Here is a 27,710-nt window from a genome sequence, read left to right as displayed (position 1 = left end):
TATTAAAAATACAGTATAAATAAATATGACACATGTGTTACACCGTGTTACACCATTTAGATGAGACTGGAAGACACTGGATAGGTGATTCTCTTTAGTACAAAATGATTTCAGAGCTAATCAGTATACAGTGATTTTCCATAACAGCAACACGTCGTCTCCTCAGAGCGCATCGCAGGAGCACTGTTAACCTACAGTACATCATGTCAGCAGTTTGAGCACACAAGTTACACAGGCCTAGCTTTGATAAATAATATAAATACCAGCACACTTTTCAGTCAATCAGAGCTTTTTTTGGGACAAATGTTTCAGTCGATTTAAAGATCTCAAAAGAAACTCTTATTCAGTTTAATTAAATACAGCTAAATGCTTCAACTCAGAAGGCCGTTCCCAGTCACATATCATCATCATCGTCACCGTGAAATTTATTCACACAATTTGAGTAAATGCCATCTAAATTGTTTCAAATCAGTGCTCATGTGATTCCTTAAGATATAGAAAAAATACTGTATATAGTGAAATAAAAACGTGCTTACATTTAAGCCATTTTCAATCTAAAAGGGCCGTACTTCTTCTTTAGTGGTACAGCCGTGATAACCAAAAGGACACGCAACACTGAATGAAGGCAATATGACGTTTCTGTTAATAAAATACCTGAGTTTACGGAGGAAACTAAGCTTTAATATACAGTATAATACATAAAACCAATATAAAATCTGCACAATCAGTTTAAAATGCAATGATCTTTGTGTCAGAGGGAGTCCAACTAATTCACAGTTTCAAGCCATGAGCATTATCCTTTTCCCCTGATTTTCATAACCCTCAGTTGATCAAGCTTTAGCATGCACGAGGATCCTAGTGACCGATCACCAACAATATACAAAGTTCCCCACTATGATGTTTCATTTGTAATTTCATAACACAGGAGTTAACTGCAAACCAGTGGTTCAATGGACTGCTCAAAGGAAAACACTCAAAGCTCTCTTGTTCTGCAGTAATCTGACCACATTGAATCAACATTAGAAATGTAATAAATCTGTTAGACCAATAGAGAAACAATGATTCCTGTTTGTTTAGTAACAGTCTGTCTGAGTCTGAGTCAGGTGTGGTCCTGCAGGAACACTTGGATAACCTGCAGAACCACCAGTCCTTGAGGGCCAGGGTTGGGGGTCCCTGGCCAAGATGACAAACTTTCCATGTCATTGCAATGTTTGAGGGAGCAGATGTCTGCTGGTTTTTGCTTAGTTTTTAATTGGTTGCTACTTTTTTCAAAAATAGCACTTAATCTGAGTTCCAGTGGAAGTTTGAAGCTTTGCAGAGATCAGTGGGACAGTGACTATCTTCGCATTCACAAAGTTCTAGGCCGCCTGCAAGATAAACGCTACCTTCTGCAAATGGAGCTCATGGGTAAAATAATAGTAAAACAAAACAGTACTGTGTTAGCTAAATGAGGTCAAAAAGCTCCACAAATCTATAGTGCAGGATGCAACAGTCATTAATAAACTGTACCTCTCTGTAACAAAATAAACACATTTCCATGTTAAATGGGTTTATTTTGCCTTACCTGACCTGTTACACAATGTCAAGCATGGATATTATACCCAGTACTGATTCTTCTGCAGAGTGGGAGTGGTTGTTCTTATAATTTGGGAAGAAGCTGCAGGGGAACCATTACTCCAAGAGCTTATTAGGACATGCGAGTCAACAGTATAATAAGGTGAGCCTTGATTTGATGTCAACGACCGATCAAGAACGGGGCTGCTGGAGCAGGTAGGACTTAAAGGCGTGACAGTTACTGTGGGAACTGTTGTACTCCTCAGAGTTTGGTCATTGTAAGGCTGACTGGTTATGGGACTGGCAGGAGGGGGCTCCTCTTCGGCAGCAGCTCTCTGCTTCCTTTGCCTGTGGTGTCGAAGAAAGACAACCAGGACCACAAAGATGATTACAAGCAGCAGAAGGGCTAGCAGCGGTAAGATAATCAAGAGTGGGTTGGAGGTTTTTTGTGGGTAGGACTCCATGCGGACCGGTGTGTCCCTAAAGGGGAATTCTGTTTGAGACGGTTTGTTGAGAGTTGTACTGGAAAGGCTAGTTCTGTTGGAGTTTCCCCAGCGATTTCGCCCCTTAAACTTTTGCTGGTTTTTGCTTTGTTTTTGGGTGGAGAAGAAACTAGTCGACTGGACTGGGGAAGAAGTTCCACTTCTGGAAGTCTTGACTGGTGTCTGAGTAACTGGTGATGTGGTTGGGATAGGGCTCTTTGGGGTTGGGAAAAGTGTAGGGTCATATGGCACAACTTTGAAGTGGAACTCCCCTTTCGCGGGCTGGACGTTATCGGCTTTCAGAAGAAACACCAGGGAGTCATTCAGCTCCTCGACTCCGGACATGTTAGCATTTAGCTGCAAGGCTACTTTCTCCTGCATCACTTCCTGAAAGGTGAAGGACTCAGCTGGAACAACTTTCCTGGACATGTTAGGTTTTGTCTGAACTACTTTCCCATACTTGGGATGGGATAGAATTTTGAAGACAGGATCACTGTCACTTATGTTCGCCAGTTCAGAGACATCAAGAAAGTCGGTATTGAGTTTGACGTTAATCCCGTTGGGAATCCTCAAACCTTTGCCAAACTGGATCAAAGGCCTGACAGTTACGTTGAACACTTGGCCACTCAGATTAGCCTCTGAGGTAAAAGCAGAGAACTCAAAGCTGTCCTCTGAGGAGGAAAGCGAGGTCATGTGGTAGGACAAGCATCCAGTGTGTAAATCGTCCTGGTTGAATTGTGTAACCTCTTGGTTGTCCTTTAGAAGTTTTCCAAAGGTGGGAGGCTTTGTCACTTTGTAGTGGATGGTGACATTTTCCCCATTAGTCTCAGCAGCAAGATTATCCTGGGTCAGAGGTACTGATGTCTGACCTTGTTGCAGTGACAACCCAGAACCGTTGACCAAAGAAAGGGAGATTTCCGTCACTTCGAGGTTAAAGAGCTTATACACCGGTTTATGATGGCCATCTGTGACACTGAAGTAAAACACCCCTGAGACGGAGCTGCCATCATGGATAAAATAAACACTTCTGTTGTTGACTTGGGCTTGGGTGAAGGCCACAATAGACTCATTCAAACTTCCTTCAAGAGCTAAGTAACCATTGCTTGGTTTACTTATGATAGCAAATGTAATATCCTCTGGAGGATTGTCTAAGTCTTCAACTTTAAGATTCTCAGGTCCGAGGGCTGTTCGATCTCCTTGCACCACCTTCAGACTTGGAGCTTTGGTTTTTAACAAGGGTGCCTGATCGTTCACAGGTATGATTGAAATGTTAAAGTGTTCCTCAACAATGTCCTTTTCATCTTGAGGGCGTTGGGCAGTTCTGCCCTTAAGATTTAGCCATGCACTGAATGCAAAAGAATCGTGAGTTGTCTCTGAGTTGTCATGTTTGTAGGTGATGCCATATTTGTTGACAATGAACTGGGAAAAGTTTGGTTTCTCCATGGTGAGGTTTCTCTCACCCACCACGATGACACCATGCTGAGGCAGAGATCTCACCTGAAACCAGACCTCGTAGGAGCCCTGCTGAGGTGTTGGCAGCTTGGACATCAGGTTAGAGGCATCTAGCTTGGACTCATCAATGATGACACTTCCCCCTTCAGTCACCTCAGCACCTATTAGCAAGCAAACATCAAGTTAGCCTGCTAATGCCAGATTCAACATAAGCACGTTGGCTTGTGTTACATTTTGTCCTTATTTTCAGACCAAACACTATTTAAATGTAACCTATCAGCAAAATCCTATTCATACCTGTGTTTGCAAGGAGGACTGTGTTGTGTTCAGGTCCAATATTCTCATAGGAAATGTCTAATTTGAAGATCTGACTATCTAAAAATGCAGGTGGAGATGCTACGGAGAAGGTCATGGAGTCCATTGCTTCCCAGCCCACAGATTCAGTAGCTGTTTGAATGTATAAAACCTCTTTTCTGTCCACCTGTGTGACATAAACACCACAGTTTCTCAGTCAAGTCAAAACCCAAAGTATATTTTGTAAGTACAATCTCTACTAGAAATAAAAATAAAAAAGAATAAAAAAGTGAACTGAATGACCTGTATAAACAGGTCAGTAGCCTCAAAAGTTCCACATCCATGTAAAAGAAGTTACTTTCATACATATAAGATGTAATCAATCATTTAAAGCTGCTCCACTCAGCATTAAATACAGTACAAGCACCACAGCTTTGGCTGCGTCATAAAAATCCATCAGAAATAATTGATTATATAAAAGTGCTACATGGTCTAGTCAGCTAAGGAAGTCAATATCTCCAACTAGGATGAAGGAAATGTATTATTCATCTAGTCCAGTGGAAATCTGGCAAGTCTCCAAGTGCATGGAGACGCTCTAATATTTAATCTTACTCTGGTTCACAGTTCTTGAACCTATTTCAGTAATGTTTTTATCTAAAATGAGAAACAACTGTTGATATAATCTCAAGCTCTTTACTCACCATGTCCTGTGTAAAAGAGGAGATGTCCACCGTTGAATTGTCAGCCTGCCTCGCCACTAGACGCCCTAGTTTAGGATGCCGAATCAAGGTGAACGTAATAATGCGGTTTGAAGTGTTACTTATGTCATTGGTCACTGCTTGTAAATCATCATTTGTGATTGGTGTATGGGAGCCTGAAAAAATAAGAAGAAATGAAAGAGTAATTAATGACTGTGCATATCCATTTTTTATGGATGTGTGGTATTAAATGTAGGTGACACCAGACTGTTAAAACTTTTATGTAGCTGCATCAAATCTTGCTAATTTCTTTTCCCTCTGGAAACCCTTTACATCCGTTTGGCGCTAAACTAAGTAAATCAGGGTCTAAAATAGACTGATGAGTGCCTTTTGATGTGTCGAATTAAAGCTGTAAAGCAGACATCAGAGACTTTTTACAGCACGATTCAGCTGTAGTGTTACATAAACTCCAAACATTACAGGCTCAAATATTCCACATGGGAAGAAAAGAGACAACTAATGATTTATTTCTTTTTCTGTAGAGAAGTTCTTTCACTGCCACTGTGAATGTTGTGAGAAGGCCTTAAAAGAGATAGCTGATCAATGATGGAAGGCAGTGATAGAAAAAAGGGAACATCCATTCATCACTTGTAAGCAGCGCCCCCACCATATTGTCTCTCATGGAAAATTTTTCACTTAAAGAAAGAAGAGGAATGCTTTCTTTTCTTTAGATAATAAAGTAGATAAATTTGTATTTGTATTGTGTATATATATATATATATATATACATGCATTTCAGGCTCATTTATTTTTATTTCTGAGACCAGGAGGGCTGGGATTGATCAAGTTATTGCCACAAATCGCCTTATTTACTTCAGACCGACCCTCTCCGTAGGCTGCCTCCCGCCACTGCACTACATCGGGAGCGCGCACCGCAGCTGCTTTTGCCGTCATTGTAACATCTCATAAACAGAAAGATTAGGCTAATATGAACTCAATAAAAAAACAAAATACAATGTCAACACATAGCATACAGCCCTACATGTTGGAACCTGAATCCGATCCTGAAAACAAAGTGGAAAACAGCAACCCACAGCAACGAATGCAGCAGGATGTCTCTCTTTGGAAAACTCACCAGCCATCGTTGGAAATAACTTTATCCGACATTTTCCACCCGCCTGATGTATTTGTACATAGAATCACCAGTAGAATCACAACCTTATCCCCCGGGACGTCAAAAGGATTTCCAAGTAGAAAAAACTCTCTAAAACTACGCGTTTTTCGTCGCCATGGAAACCGAACGGAGAGCGTGCTGGAACTCAAACTCAAATTCAAACATGCGTTTAGGTGATAAAAAACGGTGTCGTTCACATGTCTGATGAGGATTCAACGCTGTAACTCTGTAGAAAGCTCAGAAAACTTGAAATACCATAATAGCACCCCTTTAAAGAGGTGTATTTAAAGAGGTGAAACAGCCTTCTGTACCAAATAGCTATTTTACACTTTTTATTTTTCCCTCATACGTTATATTGTGGGCTTCACAGTGGTGTAGTGACAGCAAGAAGGTCTTTGTTTAAGCCTCGGCTGGAGGGTGGTTTGAACAGTGGCCTTTCTGTGTGGGGTTTGCATGTTCTGCCCATGTATGCGTGGGTTCTCTCAGGGTACGCCAGCTTCCTCCCACCGCCCAAAGTCATGTATGTCAGGTTAATTGGTTACTCTAAACTGTTTCTAAGTGTGAGTGTGAATGGTTGTTTGTGTCTCTGTGCTGGCCTGTGATGGACTGTCCACCTGCCCAGGGTGTACCCTGCCTCTTGCACAATGATTGCTGGGATAGGTTCCAGTTTCCCTGCGACCCTTACTTGGACTAAGCTGTTAAGAAAATGGATGGATGAATGTTACATGACCTGCACCCTAAATAAGAAGCACACACTGAATAGTTAACTTTGTGTATTTAAGTGCAGTGTAAATTTCTAAATTGCTTTGGAAAGTCTGTGTGGTATTTACAGGGAGATGACAATGACTGACAGATTGCCTTCAGGTAAACGCTGAAAACATTTCCAACTGTTTAGCAAGCATCTTTTACAACATTTTTAGATATTTGTGAGGAAAAGAGAAGCGTGTTTATCTTCACCCCTCTGTGTGAAAGTGTTTCTGCTTTCCCCTCCCCCCATCAAAACCCATCATTGTCAGTTAAAAGTTCTCATCCCTCCCTCTTCCCTGCTTGGCACGAAGCACAAACAGGGCTGGCTGGAACAGACAGTGGTACAGCTTTTCAAGTACCCACTGACCCTGTGGCTGAGAGGCTCAGCAGAGCGTTCCAGCTGGCTTTACAATAACCATTCCTTCTAACTTACAGAGCAGACCAGTGCAAATCTGAGAAAACCCTGAAAAGTGCAGGCACAGATGATGCCCAGCCTGCTGAGTGTTAAATATAACAAACAAAAATGCATTCAGACTGGGATGGTTTGATGACTTGGCTGTTGTAAAAGTACTTAATTATTAAATAAAAATACATCTCCAAAGTGTTGTAGTAGTAGTGGTAGTAGTAGTAGTAGTAATATTCTATTCTATTCTATTCTACAGTCATTTAGCAGATGCTTTTATCCAAAGCGACTTACATATGAGTGAAAACAACACAAGCACAAAATTAAACAGTAGAGGACATCATAGGAAGATGCTAGTGGACTGTTCACTTGGATGCAGATCCTTGCATGAAGTGCAGTAGTAGTAGTAGTCTAAACATATAGTTGGTTTTAACTTAATAAAAGCATAGCTGAGGAGATTTTAAGTTTTAAAGGCAAACATATCTTTTCCACTTTTCATTTCACAGATTTTAAAAAGCAGAAATCAACACTGCTTTTGGATAATAATAATAATAATAATAATAATAATAATAATAATAGTACTAGAAAGAGTCTGTGTGAGAAGACAAGCTTCTGTTGTTTCAGTTCTTTTTAACCCATACGAGCATGACATGATACATACAGTTTCCTAAACACTTAGCATTACTTTATGGTTAAAAAAGTATGCTCAAAATCTTGTTGAACACAATCTGATTCTTCTCTTTTGCTCTTTTATGGACACCTGAAGGAAGGTGATTACACTGTAAGTACACCTTTGTAAGATCTGGCCGGAAACAACAGCTGAAAATCTGTCATATTTAGAAGTTGGTTTAACTTCATTTATTTGGGCATGGAGATATGGTTGAGACAACTTGCTGAAATTTAGAATGAGCCTGAAAGAGGAAATGTGACTGAATCTGGCTTTGTTGGTGGTACCAGTGATGCTGGTCTGAGTATTTCAGACACTGTGGATTTACTGAGATTTTCACACACAACCCCTTAGTACTAGCTGAGCATGGGTTAAAGACCACAGCCTACTTTACCATTGTTGATGACCATGTCTATCCTTTTATAATCACTATGTACCATCATCTAATGGCCAGAACCATGTGGCAAAGCTCAAAAATCTCAAACGTGACTGCTCAACTGCTCCTACGGCATCCACAGTCACCATATTTCAATCCAACAGAGTATATGATGGTTGCAGTGGAACAGGAGATTCTCATCAAGGATGTGCAGCCTCAAAATCTGCAGAAACTGTCTGATGATATCATGTCACTATAAAGGAAAATCTCTGAGGAATGTTTCCAACACCTTGAAAAAATGAAATGCCATGAAGAATTATTGACCAAAAATCATTCATTCTGTGAAATCATTAAACTCCATCTAAAATTGGAATTTAAACTATGATACCATACGGGAGGGAAGAGGAAACACATCAAGAAATGAACAAAGGAACTGTTCATTTGGTGAACTCAGCAGAGGACAAGATGTACCTGGAAACACCTTGAGCGGACGGTTTTTCTCCAAACTGAGAACTAAAGATTTGGCAGTGATGCTGAAGATCTGCCTGGGAGTGAAGTTAACGCCATCATTGACTTGGAAGTTGAACCCACCAGACATGGCACCTGAAGGTGACACAAATCCATCAATCAAACCAAAGATCTGTCAACAATCCTCTGAAAGTCATGGATATTCCCTGCACTAAACAGAAAACCCACATTGTGGTTTTCAGAGTTCATGTTCTGACTTAGTCATTAACAAAGTGCTCAAAAACACTACAGTAGGTGTGTGGAAAAAGGAAGGCCGCATTCTTTAACATGTTGGGTGGAGAGCTTTTCTTACTGTTATTACAACCTTTTTTGGGAGCAGAAACACAAGAGTAGATGGGAATCAGAACAGAAAGCATAAGCATGATCTGAGTCACGCTCATCTGCTTTATTCCTAAATTTATACGCTATGACGCCATATTCTGCTAATAATCTTACAGCTAACACTGAAAGTTGCATTTTCCTCCTACAGAACTTAAAACACCCTTAGCTGACACAAACAGAAACTAAATCAAAGGGGAAAAGACAGAAAAAAAAAGGATCTTGAATTATGTTTTGTGTTACTGCATAAAATTCAACTCATGCAAAACAATAAAGGGTTTAAAGAGCTTAATTCCAAGTCATATTCAGGACTGGGGATATCTTTAAATTGCAATATGATATAGTTTTTGGCATTATATACGGAAGTGTATTGCATTCACTTGAAAACCAAAAAAAAGTTTTGTTTTCCTGAATGAACGGCATAGACCTAAATAAAAAATTTTTAAAAAGAAGTTTTTTTTTCTGAATTAACGTTGTTGTAGCTATTTTCAAAGCCCGTCAGCATGATTAACAGGCTTGATCCAGATAAGGTCCAACATGTCCCATTTGTTTAGATTAATTCACTTTTACTTTGTTTTGGGATTGAGACATTGGGATATACTTTAATACTTATGTTAAAGTATATCCCTTTAATAAGTTATGTTAAAGGGATCATTATTAGTTTGTCGGCTTTGTGAAGACACCTGCGGACTTTGCGGTTGTTCAAAATGTAAAACCCCATCTGATATTCTGGACATGGCCACGTATCATCAAGATCAGTTGGTTAAATACGGTATTCTCCACGGATAAAGCTGATGCATATGAAATTACGTACGTTAATTATGAAAAACAGAGCTTTTTTTTTTTTTTTTTTAAGTGAATGCAATACACTTCTGTAATTATGTAACACCAAAACTACAACAAATATTTGCTGCCATGTTGGTGGAAATTCCTAATAAATGTCAACATAAAATTCATCAGTTTCTTGCCTATAAAACTTTTTTTTACCTTTGTGAACAAACAGCAGCTGACCCTGGTCTATGTGGGACTGGGTGAAGTTGAGCACAGCCTTCATAGGGGCGCTCTTCAGGGCCAGGTGTCCATTGCTGGGTGGGGTCACCATGAAGTGAAGCTCATCTGGTGGTGAATCCAGGTCCTGCGCCCTCAGATCCCCCTGCCTTATTTCTGTAAGTGAGGACACCCAAACCTGCACAGACAAAAGGACACAAAAGGTGACCAGAATAATTAACAGACAACTGAGACCATAAGGTATGAAGGTATGGCGACATTTTTGCTTGACGTGACTTGAGATGTCATAAGTTAAGATAAATTAAAGCTAATTTCCATTTGTGGATGCCGGTCTTGGACTTGGCAGTACTAAACATAGCCATTAAGATGGTAAACACAGTTAGAGTACTTTAGAGTGCCGATGAGGTGTGAAGTCTCGTTTCCACGCCTACTGAAAAATCTCATGCTAACATGAAGTAAAACAGGAATTCCTGAACACAAAGAAATGAAAACTAATAAGCCATGCAGATTTTTGACAATGAAGGATGAGCCTATTAACTCCATACCAGAGGAGCGATTGCATAACAAACCATTATTGTTCAGCAGGTTTCTATTCAACTAAATTATTCAATGGGATAAGAGTGAGTGTGACCTCAACAATCTAAGATTATTGAACAAGTTCCAACCTTATTTTTTGGCACTTAATAAAGTTAACTGATTTGTCATTTTGTTAAGAGCTCTAAGCTAACCTAGGTGCAGTTTTCTTCCTGTGATGCAAAAATGCATAAAGTTCCACAACTCTTATTTTTATTCAAGTCAATAAACTCAATTGAAAACCCTGACAAAGGAACTTGGCCAGAAAAAAGGAAATGTGTTACTGTTTATTATATCTCCCCTTTAATAATACTAATCGGTGTTGCATATTCTTAGAAAGACTTTACAACGAGGTTTAACATTTAAAGATGGTACTTGTGTGGAATAAATAACACAGCTCCAGGGTAGTGCTCTGAAAAAATATACATCCTTTGCCATGTTTTTCTGTTAGTATTGAGTTGCTTGGTGGATTGAATGAGTTAAGACTCGCACTCAGTAGCACGAGGAAGATCCATATGCAGCCACATCAGCCTGGTGCCTGCGTCATAGTATCTCTATCCTCAACCAGGAGTTGTTCAAAGTCATAAACAACAAGCAGAGCTGCGTTCAGTTGAGTTGAGGTCTAGACTCACAGCTATTCCATCTTCTTCTTCTTGTAATTTTGGAGTCCATGCTGAAACTGATTTTATAAAGGAGTATTGTCCTCCTGAAAGATGGAATTAGGTCCCAGAATCTGAGAAAAATGGGATCACAAATGGATCCAAATCTCTATCTGATAATCTGTCTGCCAGTTTTGAGCCATTAAGGTCCCAGTCATGCATCTTTGACTGGCATAAATCTGACAGTGTTTGAATCTTAAAACAAGGGAATATTGTAAGTAATTTTGGCACATTTTTTCCCCACACATTTAGCTGTGTTGTTCATTTCTATGAACTACTTTGCTTACCCGTTCCACCTCATTGTTAAGGTGACTAATCAGCCTTTTCAACGATGATACAATAACTACACCAAGTGGCATTACTAAGGAGAGAAATAATTGGCCAAACACAAATTTCATCACATTTTCTAAGTTTAGTTATCACAGAGATGAGTCTTACGCTTGCTCACACAGATTTCAGTTTCTTTTAAAAGTTAAATGAGTAAAATTTGAAGTAATCTCCAAAAATGCATGGAGTTACAGATGAAACACACTTATAATCAAGTCTATAAGAGTTGGGACACCTCCTCAAACTTTAAAGACACACAGTTGCGTGGTATTCTGCAAATCAAGTTAAGGCTGTCATAAAAATGTACGGCCTGTCACAGTTTCCCACTCAAAACATCATCAAAGATCTGCAAACAGACATGAAGCAATCAATGCAAAGGGAAAAGCAAAGCCAGAAGGCCTCTTTTCAGGAAGAACGGGCACAGTGTGTCACCTTTGAGCAACCATATCAGGCAAAAAATTCAAACCAGTCAATTTTTCTTCTTTTCAAAATAAGAATAAACAGCTTTGTATATAAAAAAAAAAAAAGGTAACTATATATAAGTTTAAACAAATTAAACATACTAAGTCTTTTGACTCATTGGTGAGTGAAGTGAGTAAAACATCTCTGAAACATCATTGCGTTTGTTTGCATTGGTCACTGTGGCTGAAGAGTTCAAAGCAAGTTTTGTCTTCTTTCTTTCACTTCATGCTAGTTTAACGTTTAGCATGTGAACACAAGGACTGATAATATCTATCATCTTATTAAGTCTCATCTCAGTACTTTACTGGTTTTCACACAAAAACAATCTGTTGCAGGCTTGTTGCAAGCTTCAAACTTCTCTCTGAAAGTTGGTTAATGTGAGAAATAACAGTGCAAAGTGCAACATCAGAGGGTGAAAGGAAGTGGGTGTAGGAACGAAAAGACACCCCCCGAGCACTACGTGACAACTACAGCTACAAAAGTGAACTGCCTATCAGAAACATAATATGAAACTAGGTATATGAGGGTAAATGGTACCCTATAAACATCAAATGTGGGGAGTCAGTGCCCTCACACTTGGTTTTAAATGTTCCTTACTGGAACAAAAGCCTGAGGACTATTTCTTTCCAGTTAACGCTCATAAACTTGACAACCACAATCAACTTGTCACACCAGCCCTACAGCTTAACCGTCCCCAGACATGTTTTTTCTGGTGGGAGATGAGTATACCTTCACTAATTCCCATTACTCAACAGGAAGTCGCAGCTTGACTGACTCACCAGATTTGAAGCAAAGACACATGACACCGATTTGCCATAAAAGCACCTTAAAGGCAAGTTCAGCTCCTCGGGTCACAGTGGGATGTCTGTGGCTCATCAGGCTGCCGCTTAACTGAAGGAGATTTTAACATCAAGAGCCTTTACTGTCAAATCTTAAACATTTTCATGTTTAGTTGCGGAGGCATTTTAATAGTCCTTATCTTAATGTTCTTCACAATGCAAAAATGAATTAATTATATATTTAATCACAAGATTGACTTTGCCATAAGGAAGCTGCACTGAAACTTTTAACAATACATAACAATCTAAGAAAAGTAAGGCTGCATAACAGCATAAACTAAGTCTTGTTAGTTTCTTTTCCATACAGAAATCAATTTCACTCAACTTTGTTTGGCTTTATATTTTTATCAGAGTCATGAATGCCCCCAAGGAGGCTTATGCCCCAGTTTAAGAAGCACTGCCACAGTGAGATAAATCATCATAGCTAAAGAATTTGTGAATGTGTGCAGAAGATGCTCAGAGTGGATTTAAGATCTCATCCAGCTTTAACTTGAGTTTACAAAATAAAAAAACAGAAAATATATCAGGTTATATTTAATTTGTTCAACACAGTAAAAAAGCTTTTTCTTTAAGACAAAGCACCAACTGTGTTTACGAATGAAAGTAAGCGCAGGGTAGGCACACTGAATAACACATATATTAAACCACTTGGGTATATCACTTAAGTTAAGATGCACTGACTCCGTTTTTATAGATTTATATACCTGTATATCTGGTAAATTTATTTTAAATCTAACTCTGTAATTAATTTCAGAAATAAAAAATAACTCTCAACCCCCCCCCCCCCCAAAACATCCAAAGACCTTCCAGAGATAGGCAGTGTTAAGACCGCCACCTTGTGGTCACTGGCGGATATATTTCTTCTCAAAATCCTGGCCACACTCAGTAATTATCATTATTAGGGTTCAACAGATTAGACATCTATAAATCAACAATAGTGATAAAACTTCATATAAAAAAAAAAAAGTATCCCTGTTTAACACTCATTGTAAAGCTTGTCCAATCTTCTTGTGTGAGATTTTAAAAGTCGCTTTTGTCATTTTGCAAAACCTCAAAGGAATTCATGGCATTTGGGGTGAAGCTGCACAGACAAAGGGGACCTATACTTTGAGCTCTCTTTCCAGCTGGACCTTCTCCAGCTCCAGTCACTAAAGCTCACAGAGCTGTATTTGTATTACTGAACAGCCCCTTTCAGCGCTGTGCAGCACATGTAGATTTACCAACTCCTTTCATTTCTGCATGTATTTGTAGTGTTTGCAAACAGAGATTACGAGCAAGAGAAGTGGTGCAGTGGTGGGTGAAGTGGTGCTACGTGGAGGGCCCCTTGGACCCTCCACGTAGCAAACATAGTTTCCCCCATCCAGCTAGCAAGTCATTCATGGCAACTTGTGACAGAGCCCCATAAAAAAATCTTTTGACAGTTGCCAGACCTGCTGGTTTAAAACAAATAGTGTCCAGAGTTTAAATATAGAGCCGAGGTGTAGACTTACCCTGAGGACTCTGTTGGCGGTAATAACAGGAGACTCGTCGTTGACAGCTGTAACCTCGATGTACACCGTCAGGGCTGCACTCTGCTTCCTCAGGCCTGTATCATTCGCCACCACAGTGAAATTGTCAGCTTGCGTTTCACTGCTGTCATGGACATAGTAAATGAATTCGTGCTCCACCTGGTTGAAGATCACAGAAAACATAAAGGAGAACTGGAACTGCAAAACAGCCTTGACATGTTGGGTCATTTCACATATGCATATGCTGACACAAAAACAAGGTACAAACAGGGTAAAATAGCCATGTAAAGTTATTCCAGCTGGCAAGAGGTGAGATGTAACTAAGGTCAAGCAAGGCTAATGCTCTGTTTAATGTGATAATCTGATTAAGAAAGCATGTAAGGTCAGAAAGACTGCAATTATGCCTGTGAATTAGGATAAAACTTACTGCAAGATGGTAATCAAATGAATTATTACAATGATAATCAATAAAATTCCCTGATGGATCCTCAAAATCCTCCATATATTCAGTAACTATGTCAACATTAAAAACATGTAAAATCCAAGTATCATTCCATCCATGCATCTGTTTACTGTCGGTTAAGACAGCCTGTCCCAGTGTCTCACCTGCCTCCTGGTGAAAGTGGTTATAGCCACACCAGGGTGACGAGAGTGCTCGATGTGACCATGCTGCGGAGGTTCAGTCAAACTATAAAAGAAGTTGATCCCAGAAAAGTGACGGTTGGTGACTTTCAGCACATCCTGTGTCAGTGCCTTGGAAGCGCCTTCGTCAAGACTGAAATTAGAGACCTGAAGAGGGATAAGTAGCGGGATGATGTCAACAGACATCCTAATGTTGCTAACATCAGTGACCCTGTTGGTGGCATCGAGGGTGAAGGTGTCGTTGATTCTGTTCGGTTCAACCTGCACATACTGGATGTTCCCCCTGTTAATGTCATCTTGGGTAAATGTCCTGACAGGGGACTGCTTGGTTCCGATGTAGCGTTCCTCTGCTTCAACAAATTGCCGGAGAAAGCCATGAGATGGGGAAACCTTGACTGTAAATACAATCTCAGACGGCAGGTTGTCCTCATGGGTGACCTGCCACAAAGCAGAAAATATTCAGTGGTTAAATTTGAAATGTCAGATGTGTCCTGAAGTTTTATTTCACTTTCAAATTCTTGTTGTGACTTTGACATCAACGTGAAAACAAAAACTTTCAGTTTTCGGTTTCTACCCCATCAGAGATATTTACATCTAAAACAATAGAGATTAATGGTATCTTAAGAAAAGGAAAAAACAAACAAGCAAAAAAAAAAAAAAAAAGAACAACAAAAATCTCTAAATCAATTCAGTTCAATTCAGCTTTATTTGCAAAGTGCCGCTTTCATCTCAGGAGACTTTACAGACACATCATTCAAGCCAATTTCTATGATCCTGGAACAATTTTCTTGATTTTCTAAACCAAATTCTTAAAGCACTCACCTCTAGTTTGGTGTCATCAATCTTCACTGGTTTTCCCTCTTCCACCAACAAAACCTCTTGATGCTGCACGATGGGTGGCCTCTGATGACTTTCCAAATAAACCTTCACATTCACTCTCTCTGTAAGATGAAGACCTTTAGCTTTCGCCGTAATGTTGAAATAGTCTGCTAGATGTTTGCTGTCATTGTGTCTGTAGGAGATCAGTCCATCCTTTAAGTCAGACAGTGTGAATGACTCCACCTTTGTGTCCTTATGATAAAGACTCCCATACTTGGGAGCCACATCCAGTTTGAAAATGACCTCCTGATCATCTCTGATATCCAAATTTGAGATGACACTGAAATTGTTGGAAGAAAAGGTCACTGATTGTCCCTTCTGAACCAACAGGCCAGTGTTATTGCCAACCGTCAAAAAAGGCTCCCGCGCGCTGATGTCTAAAAGGCTTGAAACAAAATGTTTCCCATCTGAGACAAAGAGCACAAACCTGCCAGTGCTAGCTCCTTTGTGAATGAACAACACTCGCTTTTCCTCCAAATCCTTCTGTTGAAACTGGAACAGCCGATGAGTGCTGTCATTAACCAGAACGATGTCACCCATGGGGATTCCTCGTCTAGTGTACAGGAGACGTCCGTCATCAAAGTCAGAGTCAACATCGTGATAACGCAGATCTTCTATAGTGAGTAGCTTCTGCCCATCTTTTACTACGTGGAAAACTTTATCAATGATTCTGATTGGCTTTTGGTCATTGAGTAGCTGAATAGTTATGTTAAAAGTTCCTTCTTTGGAGCCAATTTCATCTTCTTCAATGACAGACCTGAACCCTTGTCTGGTGGAGGCTATGAAAGTAAAATCATCTCGAGTTGTTTCACTGTCATCATGGATGTACATCAACCGTTCCTCTAATATATCTTGATTAGTAAAGGTTAAGATACTGTCATAGCTAGCGTTGGAGTTAGACTGACTGATACGAGCTAGCTTTCCATGCTTGGGGCTGCTTATGACTGTGTAAAACATTTCCTTTGTACTCAGAGTCTCTGCAAACAGCTCATCTTTTGTGATAAGTTTACTTTCTCCCTCCTGAAGGTTTAACCCTTCAATTCTCATAAAAACGCTGTTGACATCAGCTTTGATAGAAAACTGGAAATCATAGTTTTCAGACTGAGCGTGTTTGGAAACAAGCTGAAATTTGAACCTGTCAGTTGTGTCCTCGTAAGGTCTGTCAACAAGCTCGTAATGTACTTTTCGAGCTTTCAGATCTCTCTGGCTAAAGGTAGAGTTCTTTGTCAGGACTGCGCTGTCGAGCAAGAGCTTCCCTTTCTTTGGTATGGTGAGAACGTGAAAAAAGAGGTCATCATTGGAGATGGCCACACCTTCAGCTGTGGCAAGCAGATACTCTGAGCTCAAAGTCACTTTTCTAACTTTATCCAGGTTGATCATGACGTTCCTCAGCAGATGGTACTTCACCCACTTCACTGTTATCGGGAAAATGATTTCAGTGGTTGCCCTTGCAGCCACAGTAACTTTGCATTTAAAGTAATCTGTGACATTTGAAGTCTGGATATCTTGAAAGGTGCTAACATACCTGAGGCGTTCTTTTTCAAGAAGCCTCTGTAAAAAGGAGTCAGTGTGCCTCCATTCTCCACTCGAGTGAAGCCTTTGGAGCTCTCCAAATTGTGGGGCCTCGGTTATATCATATCGGATTTCTACAAGTTGTTTCACAGCATTAGTTTGCACAGCCAACTGCTTTGAACCAATTATAGCCGTTTCTCCTTGAGTGATCTGTACACCAGTATTGTTTGCAATTTTATACTCCAGTGCAACAGCCATAACCCTTAAAACAACAGTGTTGCTGACCTTTTCCCCATCACTAACTCTGAGAACTATCCTTGAGTTTCTCACCCCTGTGTGAACATAGTACACCCTCATTTCATCCAAATCGACATATGAGAATGTGGCCACCGCCTTGCCTGGGTTACTCTCTATTTCCAAATACCCTGCATCAGCATTCAGATTCCCAAGCACAGAGAAGACGAGGCTGCTGTAGTTACTGTCTATATCTGTGGCCTTCAGCACATCTGTAGAAAGGTGTTTTTTAGAGTTCTCTAACAGAACAAAGAGATTTCCTTCAGGCAGACTCAGTTCGGGTGCATCATTGGTGGGTGTCACGGTGATATTAAAGCAGTACAACTTGTTGTCCTTCAGATAATCCGGAACTTGTTTCCTACTGCTTGAAAAAACGGAAAACAGGAAGAAGTCACCTGGTTCTTCAGAGCCTCCGTGAACATACATCACCCTCCCATGCCAAAGATCCAGCATGCTGAAGGTGTTCTCTTCTTCGTCCTGATCCACATCAAGTCTTATCTCACCTCTAATTGGTTGCTCATGAATTCTGAACATTATCTGAGACTGACGAATGCCAAGCTTCCTGAAGTCCAAAAAGACTTTGATGTGTTTGGCGTCAAGAGATGCTCGACCACCCTCCTGAACAAAAAGGTTTTTAAGCTGCACAAAATTTGAGCCATACCTCATGTCCAAGCCAGTAGCAAGGGTGGATGTTTGAAGAGATGGCGTTGGCGTTGTGGAGGGGAAAAGGAATCCTGGTGGATTTGTTGGATTCGCAATAGTCGATTGCTCTTGTGGATTTTCTGGCTCACAACCAACTGAGATATCTTTGGTAACCAAAGCATTGGAGAGTCCCATCTTAACTTTATTTACCTGAATGTTCTTTAAACATCCTTTGAAGGACCCTCCTCTGACGGACTTTCCCGACACAGAGACAAGCCCCACCTTTCTGACTTCTGATCTAGTCCCATCATCGACCCCTCCAACAAAAATGCTGCCCTTAAGCTGAAGCCCCTTTGAACGAAAGCTGATGCTGCTTTTTACAATCTCTCCATCAACAGTCAGCTCGAGGCTTTTGGAACTGAAATGCAGTTTGACAAAATGCCATTTCTTGTCATTGATGAGCGTGAGTGCACGCAGCTCAGTTTTAGTTCCACCTTTCCCAATAATAGCAACTGGAAAACCTTCCTGAATCACCAGAGCCACAAAATCCCCCTCTCTGGCTGAATTGTAGAGGATAATTCCTTCTTTCGCTGAAGTGTGTACAACACACTCGAACACAGCTGCTTGCTGCACCTTCCATGGTGGAAGAGAAACATAAGCCCTGGAGCTGAAGAAGCTGATAGGGTCTTCCTCAGCAGCAAAGAACTCGGGGCTGCAGCCTAAAGACACTTCATGGACATATTTTAGTTGAGAATATGGCCTCAGTGATGACAGGAGGTCATGTTGATTGAAGATCACCTCATCCATGCAACCTCGGAAACCGATCAGGTCTCTAGGCAGATAAAGTCTGTCTAAGCCCCCAGAGCCTCCAACATATAGACCATCTACGATGTTGAGTTTGTGATGGAGACCAGGTATCTTCACACTTGTGTGGGAGTTTTTGTCAACAGTCAGCGTGAGATTGAGCTGTGAATGATGGACCTCCACAGAGTGCCAGGCCAGATCGTTCAGCTGTATGGCTTGTTCTGATTGTAACATCTGCTCCCCAGATCCGAGGTCCATTTTAACCTAAGAGAAGCAACAAAAGAAGTGCATTACAATATATATACTCTTACACAAAGATAAGGCAAATGCACATAGTACATAAGGAGCAATTGGTGTGTGTTGTTGTGTGTGTGCAATAAATTGTACATTAGAAAATGGTGAAAAAAAAAAAAGCCCCGCCGGGTGGCCCACTTGGGGCTCTTGTCCTCTGTGGGATTTGTGTGGGCCCTCTGCCTGTGGGGGTTAGGGGCTTTTGGGTTCTTTGGGCCCGGGGCCCTGTGCTCTGGCCAGCCAGTACCTGACGGTGTCAGTGGCTACTGGCTTTAGCCTATCATGGCTTGTGCCCGTTGGCTGCAGGGGGGGGCTCTGGCTTAGGCCTGGATCCACTGCCTTCTGGGCGGTTGCATGGTTTCCTATTATTATTATTTCTATTTTCTTTTGGAAAAGATATTAATATACAACAGTATATATAAAAATAATATTAAGAAATAATAATAACTAGAATACTGTTACTTCTCGTTACTTATTCTTATACTTCTTGTACTATCATACTTCTATTATCCAACGGGCACACTGTGACAAAAGAATAGGCCCTTTGAGATTGATAACATAGTTCTGAATATGTCTTGATATATTACTCCAATTACATCCACACTGTCTAATGACACTTATCTGTACTGATGGAGTATATAAAGTGGTTAACAGAAATGTGTCTTATGCATATTTTATTCAGCAGCATTCAAGAAGTTAACTTCATATTGATCGAATCCCATTTTATGTAATGCATAACTACTATTAACATTACAAGTGGTGAGTTCTTAAAAAGGGAATCTTTTCTAAAACACCTTTGTTTAATCTAAGGATTAGTGCACTTCTTACTAAATCAGCATGGTTTTCATGTTGCATACCTCAGTCACCTTGGACACGGGCGTACAGCTTTTATTACTATTTTGCTTCTCCACTGCCTATGTAAAACTTCAAATCCTAAAAAGTTGGTTAAAAAAAAGTTGAATTTAATTGAATCTTTATTCAAGTACCAACAAGTGAAATGATTTTCAGTGTCTTGACTGACCAGATTTAAACAAGGGTAAAATCTGACTCCAGCAACATGCTGCAACTGAAGCATGTTAACCATTGTGATCAATCACCTTTACATTCAATTACACTTTAATAGTTTTGCAACTGCAGTTTCAGTTATTGCCATTTTAGAAAAATAATTTGTGTAAAATGTCTTGCTAAAAAAAAAGATTTCAGAGATCCAGTCGTCTGCGGTTCCTGTCTGACTCCCTTTTGCTTCATACTTTTTCAATAGAAGACAGATCTGGAGTGCTGGCAGGTCAGTCATACACAAACAAACCGTGTCTAGAAGCCTTGCTGTTGGAAGTCATGCAGAATGATATATGGCCAATGTCCTGCTAAAATAATCATGGACCTTCTGGGAAAACATGCAACAATGGTTGCAAATCTCCACCTACACACCACCTACATTCTGAATTAAATGTAATTTCATACATATGCAAGTCATCCATGCTATGGACCATTGTGCATTCCAACCATCACTGATGCTGGCTTTTGCATTTTTCACTGATGATCTGGATGATCTTTCTCGTCATCAGGACGAAGACCAAGACATGCGTTTCATGAGCTTTTTATCCAAAAAGCTCAGAATATTTTTAGGGCTTATTTCATGTAGAACAGTATCAGGAAATTTTTTTTAATGCAGAAGTAGGTTGTGTTGAGTAAAAAAAGGTATTCCAACATGCTCCTAATTTCATGTGACTGTACTGATCTTGATGGCATAATAGTTTCACATGCAGTGCCACCCAAAGGCATGAAAGACCAGAATTCTTCACAAGTGGAGATCCAGACATTTTCACAGTAATAACCACATTATTGCTCATATAACTTATGACATTATGACTTGTGTCAATTGGAAATACGATGTTAAATACTGTGACACCTGGAAAAAGAAACAGAGGATTCAGCCTCTTTATGATGTCACCTGTTGTCACAACAGTAAGCTTTGTCTGTGATTTAGAGCAGGAAGAGCATTATTATCTCTTTGCCCTCAGCTATGTCCATAGAGCATAGCGTCACCTTGTCAAACTAATGCTGCATTTAGATGACGTGCTTGTCAAGGCTTGCTGCTGAGCTAAACATACATGGGTTTCCAGGGAGCATCGCTCATGCCTGACTCATATACAGAGACCCCAAGCTTTATAAATGGTGAGCAGAGCCAGTTTAAAGAATAAAGTAGCACAGTTGTCTCCTTGTGCTCACCGAAGTGCAAACATGCTACACATTTGTCAGTATGATTCATTCCCTGAAGTGAAAATCTAATATAAATATAAGCTTAGTCACGAGGATTTGTCAGGTTTAGAGTACAGAAGCTATCACTTTCCGTATCCTGTGTGGTTGTTCATTTTGTTCGCTGATGCAGCTTGGCAGGGCTGCTTTCACAAAGCGGCACATAAAAGATTCAAAATACTTTCTGAATATAATAATTTCACAATACTTTTAGCTTTAAATATGTCAAACCATGTTTGTTGGTACTCATAACCAATGTCCTATATGATTACCCAAAGCAAATACAATACATCAATAAATCTATATTAAATCTAATAGTAGAGCGTGGATATAGACTCACCAGCCACTTTATTAGGTACACCTTGCTGATACTGGGTTTTAACTTTTGTTTTATCTTCAAGTAGGTGCAGGTGAGTTTATGGAAAGATCCTGTGTTCAGGAAAAAAGCATTTGGATTGTAAACATGAAAACCAGAGACTGTTTGTTTTTTTTTTCCAGATTCATTACCTCTGGGAGTGTTTTTTGCTCTCCAAAAATTCCAGTTTATGTGGACAAAACACCCAAATGATAATAAACTTCACCAGACACCACTTGTCTATGGGTTCATGCTATGTGAGTAAGCTGGAGTGCTGTGTGGCAAATGCACCATCCACCCACCACCGTTAGGGATGGGAAATCGAATTGAAAAAATAGATTATCCGGATTTTTTCCTTCACATTTTAAAGCTGATTTTTTTTTTTTCAAATAAATACAAATAACCTATTATAAAATTTTTGTCAATTTGATTGTTTTTATTGATCTTTTTTTTCCTGTTTGAAATTAAGAAAAATGACTAGCAATAAAAATTTTGTACATTTTTTTTGTTCGTTTTTAGTTGACAAAAATCAGAAATATCAAGGAATCGTGAGAATTGCAATTTAAATCGAATCAGCACCCCAAAATAATCTGAATCGAATCGGGACGCAAGCCTATCGTCACAGCCCTAGCCACCATGCAGCCCTGTGCAAGCATTTGAATGTTGCAGTTGAAAAGACATTAACTCAGACAATGTTTTTCCAATTTTCTGCCCAGTTTTGGTTAGTATGTGTAAACTGTAGCCTCAGTTTCCTGTTCTTAGCTGACAGGGATGGCATCCAGTCTGGTGTCCTCTTGCTATAGCCCATCTGCTTCAGGGTTTGAAGTGTTGTGCATTCAGAGATGGTATTATGCATAAATTGGCTGTCACAGCTAGTCATTTGTGTTGCTTTTCTGCAATTTTGAATCGGTCTGACCACTCTCCTCTGACATCAAGAAAGCATTTTTCATCAAGAAAACTGCAGCTCACTGGACATTGTTCTCTTTCCCAGAGAATCTCTGTGAACCCAATCGAAGGTTATGAGTGAAAACTGCAGACCCTCTGGCACACATAACCATAACCATGTTCAAAGTCACTTAAATCTCTTTTCGTCTTCAGTTTATGCTCAATATGAACTTCATTTATCAAGTTATCTTGGCCATGTCTTTATACAGAAATGCATTAAGCTGCTGTCATGTGATTGGCTGATGAGCCATTAATATTAACAATTAATTATACAGGTGAAATGGCCAGTGCGTGTACACCGCAATGAGGCCTAATAAAAATCGAGGTGAATAATACCTTAATAATTCCTAAAAGAATACATTTTAAAAAATCTGACGATGATCATATGGAGTTAGTTGCAAAAACAAGCAATTAACATCAAGTAAAGACTCTCACCGTGCATGTTTCCTTATGTTGAGATACGGCCGGTGTCAGTCACAGCTCAGAGTGGTCAGTGCATGTGTTTGTAGTGAGTGAAGTCAAGCACAAAGATGTGTGCTCTGTATGTGTATATGAATGCATGTATGTGTGCTCTCGCATATGCATGAACACATATGCTCTGTGCTGCGGCCATGGATGTACCTACCTGCAGGCAACCGGCATGGAGCTCTAGTAGGAAGTAGTTGGCCTGGCCAGCAGCGAGAAACAGCAGCCCGCTGGAGCTAGAGGTTCGGAAGCGAATGCGGAGCACGTTATGGTCGGACGACTCTGTTGCCTTGAGCTGCACGAAGCCATCACCATAGAAGGAAGCTGTAAGAGCAACATTAAAGAAAAAGGGGTTTTAAGTAGTACAAAATAAATGAATAAATTGGGTGAAAGTCTTTTTAAATGTGATATTCATTATTTTTTGCATGCTAATTAACAACTAAGAGCTGGAATAGAATAAGTAAAATAACAGTGATCACAGCAAACCAAGAGCAAGTCAAGCATTGTGGTCTTAATATAGCAAACATGTGACATTTAGATATGAAAACCAGGCTAATTATCATCTCGTTGTTCTTTATAAGTAAAGCGCAGCTTGTTTAACTGGAGAGCACACTCACTCAGAGTGCATGAACGATATCTCACCTGTTTTAAAAGAATTTTTGCAAGACTTCCTGCTGGCGCCGTTTTGTTTAATTTATTTCATTTTTACAAATCTCATTAAAATACAGTGACACACCAATAAATGTATTGTATACTTGTAAAAACTGGACTCCCTAGAAGCCGTTGTACTTTATTTGTTTGATCATATGTACTCACATGAAATCATGCATACCATGAGGACAGACATAACGGTGGTAAAGTTTCACCCATCTAATGACCACCTTTATGATGAAACAAAAATGAAACCAGTGTGTTGTGACAGAATTGCAGGCTACCAGTCTCCTGTCGTTTGTAGTTCTAATAGAAAGTTGTTCACGGACTGTCTAAAGTTGTAAGAATGATACATGACGTTTAAGGGTATTTGACTTTAATGCCATAATAGCAGTACACAAACTCAGGCAGTGGATGAGGAGCTGGCTCGGGGGGGGGGGGGGGGGGGGGGGGGGGGGGGGGGGAGACATGCTTGGGCCTGCCCTGCCCTGACAGGAACCGTCAACCTCAACATGAAAGCCCCTGACATCCCCACATCATCTGTGGCCTCGTGTTCCAGGAAGAGCATAGAGGACTGACCCAGCTGTTTCTCCTACCTCACCTCCCTGCCATTTTGCATTGCCCTGTAATCTGCACAAACACACTCTGAAGCATTCTCACCACCAGTTTACAACAAGCTCCAGAGTACCACACATATCCAAAGGTCATCAAATGGCTTTGCATCTTTGAAGACATGTTGCCCCTTCCTCGTTTGGGTATGTTTGTAGTTCATGACCCAGAGGCAAAGTTGCTAATGGGTCAGAGTGACTCACTGAAAAGGCTAGATAAAGTTAATGAGTGCATGCACTGTTTTATAACTCTTAAAACGGTTAAATGTGCTAATGTGTTGGGCTGCGCAGTATCAATGAACACCATCAAAGCAGTAAAGCATGTGAATTGGCACTTCAGGCAAGCCAATATACCAGGAATATTCACTACAGTCTTATAAGAGTCGCAATCCAGCAGTTTTTTGCATGTATACCGGACCCAATCCACATGACTTACAATAACGAGTCATTGTGCAGAACTTGATAGGATGTTAGATTCATTTAATTTTATTCAGGTGTATTGAAGCAGGAATATATAAAATACCTGCTGAATTGCAGCTCTCGGGCTGGAATGAGAAAAAATAATACAGATAAAATACTTTACCAGAACAAACTCAAAAATATAAAAATAAAAATAATCAATGGCACACAATATTTTCTTTCTGAACCAGCATCCATGTGGAGATCTCACATTTTTCTGTGAAATGAGCACACAAGCAGAAACAAACATGTCTTTCTTTCTCTTTTAAATTTGGATTTCAAAATATAATTATCTTACAAAAATAGTTTTTTGAATTGTCTAGTCTAAAAATGGATTAAAAAAGAGGATAATTTCCAATTACTCCACATTGCTGCTGAAAACACTGAATATGAACGAAATTATTTTGCCTTTTTTTTGCTGATCAATTAGCTAATCAACTGATCATCCTAGCAGCCCTTTAGCGTCAGACCTCCTGTTAAAAATTTATCTTAAACACATAGGTACAAATGACTGTCCAAAAACTTGACACAAGATCTATTAATTTATCAAAAAGCAATGTTTGAAGTTTAATTTCCTAATCTCCCTCATATTATCCAGTTCTTCTAAATATAAACATGTTTTGCACTCATTAGGAATACAAAAAAAAAAAAAAAAAGCCAAGTCAAAGATGTCCACAGGCAACAGAACATATATCTGGTTATGTATTAATGTATAGCAATTATACATTATACAAAATAGTCTATTTAGTCTTTGAAAAGGGAGAGGATACCAGAGAGAAAACCTACAGAAAAAATGAGACCATGTGAACTCCACAAAGAAAGACCCCAGCTGAGCAGCAAGTTCACATCCAGAGTGTTGTTGCTACGGGGCAACAATGCCAACCACTGCTTCCAACAAGACCAGTAACATCACAGCAGAATTTTCATTTATTTTCATTTGAGATTCCTGTTCACATCTTTAGATTATTTTTTAAAAAAAACAAAAAAACAACTGGAAATAAAGAAAACTGACTGGCCTGCAGGCATACAAAATCTAGCATTACTAATCCTGGATGACTTTCCTTTCTCAGTAATACACTATGCTCATTTATTAGACTGGTTCGATATACAAGAAAAAAATTAAGCTTTTAAAACTGCTCAAGAGGAAAGCAGTAAAAAAAAAAAAAAAAAAAAAAAAAAAAATATTTTCCTGACATTTACCAGGGCCGACATGCGTGCTGTGTAATCGTGACCAAACATCATGTTTGGTTGAAAGAAAAGAGTCCTTTCTTCAAAGCATCTCTTTTAAGTAGCTACATTTTTGAGGAAAAAAATCTAAATATGTGGAAAAGGAAATGATTGTTTTCAGCTTTTAGACATGACAAAGTGTTAGAGATGTGCATTTTAAGGGGTATGTAAATGAAAGAGCGTGTCAGATTAGTCAGACAACAATACCCAGGTGAATGTGTTCCTTCAAAAGCGTAAGACGGGAGGCGTTTTTAACTTGTCCTGTAATCTACATGTCAGCAGGGGCACGTCTCTTTGCCTTGATGTTTCTTTTTTTTTTTTTATGAGATTTCGCAAACCTTTTTTTAAACAACAAAGCCTGTGACCTTTTTAGTGAACACCGACTTAGAGGTAATTTGAGGAGCGAGACCAGTGCTTGTCACTGCCTGTATATTCACTTTACACGACAAATCTGAGATCCAACCTGACTGAAGTATCTCTCGTTTTTTTTTTGTCTTGCCTCTTTGCTGTTGATGCCCTGTCAAAACCAGAGATTTGGATGTTTTAAACAAAGGATTTTTCTATCATGTAAAGGGAACACATTAGATGGGGGGAAAAAAATCAGGAAGGCACTGAAGTTAAAGATGTCTACACTCTGCAGTCATCTTCACTGAATGAAATGGTGAATGTAAGTCACAGTGAAATAATTCCCAATCATCCCAAAGGGCATAGCTTGCCTGGAAGCTGAAATTAGTTGACACTTTTAAGGACCAAATCAACTGCAGAAGCTTGGCAATGCCAACACAGATATTACCAATGCATATATCTTTGAATGCAACAACTGTCCACATCTTTGATTTGATTTGGGTGTGCCATGATCACAGAGCATTTCCAGTACAGTGAGCAATACAGCCTCATCTCTGCTGCTGCCTCTGACAAGGTGGGACAACTGTGGGCATCCATGCATGCATGCAAAAATGAGCAAATTGCAAACAATTTATGAGAGCAATATGGAAATTACCAGCTGTATGAACAAGAAAAATAACAGAGATGTGTTTTTGAGAAGGATAAAATGACTTTCTGTCGTTGCTGGAAGGACTCGTGACACAGCACCCATAAACAGCCTGTCCCTGAGCACATTTCCATATAATCCACTTCCATTTTCAGATCAGTGAACCTCTGTAGCTCCTAAAGAAGTCGTTTAATTATCCTCCGTAATGCGATAATAACACACTTGTGATGTTACTTTTATGATATAGTTAAATATGAGCTGAGCTAAAATGGGAAATGATCAGGTTTGTGTTATTACAACCAGAGGAGACACATTTAACTGGCAACCCAAGTCGTCTCCAGTGTGAATATTGAATGAGGGAAAACTCGCCAAAAGTTCAATCATTTAAGGTTATAACTAGAAATATACACACACAAACGTAAATGCAGCGACAGATGCGTCATTCTACCACTTGTTTCCATTGATTAAAAAGAGCAGAAAGACAGAGAAAGTAGGAATTGTTACCTCCCGACGCGAGTTGGACCAGGAGCGACCACCAGAGCAGAGCGAGGAGGCTCAACTTCTTCTCGGCGTTGTTGACAACAGACTCCATGTTTCTGGTGTCGGTGGAAACACTCGCA

The 27,710-nt window shown here is 39.8% G+C and overlaps 1 protein-coding gene across 1 annotated transcript; it reads right to left on the bottom strand.

Moving 5' to 3' along the window:
- Positions 1–27,710, bottom strand: cspg4ba (chondroitin sulfate proteoglycan 4ba). Its single transcript, XM_079251035.1, has 10 exons — positions 27,595–27,710; positions 23,315–23,478; positions 15,534–19,106; positions 14,676–15,149; positions 14,052–14,228; positions 9,681–9,879; positions 8,319–8,450; positions 4,484–4,656; positions 3,786–3,969; positions 1–3,649 (listed from the first exon to the last, which is right to left on the bottom strand). The coding sequence occupies exons 1-10, from the start codon at positions 27,680–27,682 to the stop codon at positions 1,596–1,598; spliced, it is 7,218 nt and encodes a 2,405-aa protein (XP_079107161.1). The 5' UTR covers positions 27,683–27,710; the 3' UTR covers positions 1–1,595.

The sequence above is a fragment of the Telmatherina bonti genome (genome assembly GCF_933228915.1).
Source record: "Telmatherina bonti genome assembly, chromosome: 13".
NCBI classification, from domain to species: Eukaryota; Metazoa; Chordata; class Actinopteri; order Atheriniformes; family Telmatherinidae; genus Telmatherina; species Telmatherina bonti.
Note: the sequence above shows the minus strand (reverse complement) of the source record. Positions and strands in the feature narration are given on the sequence as shown.

What these genes read in the sequence shown, in the direction of transcription:
- cspg4ba (XM_079251035.1), bottom strand. Translation starts at nt 27,682, where the DNA reads ATGGAGTCTGTTGTCAACAACGCCGAGAAGAAGTTGAGCCTCCTCGCT. An exon ending in TTGATGACACCAAACTAGAG is followed by an intron (nt 15,150 to 15,533) that starts GTGAGTGCTTTA and finishes GCTTTGTGGCAG; the next exon opens with GTCACCCATGAGGACAACCT. An exon ending in GCTGCTGTTTGTTCACAAAG is followed by an intron (nt 8,451 to 9,680) that starts GTAAAAAAAAGT and finishes TGTCACCTTCAG; the next exon opens with GTGCCATGTCTGGTGGGTTC.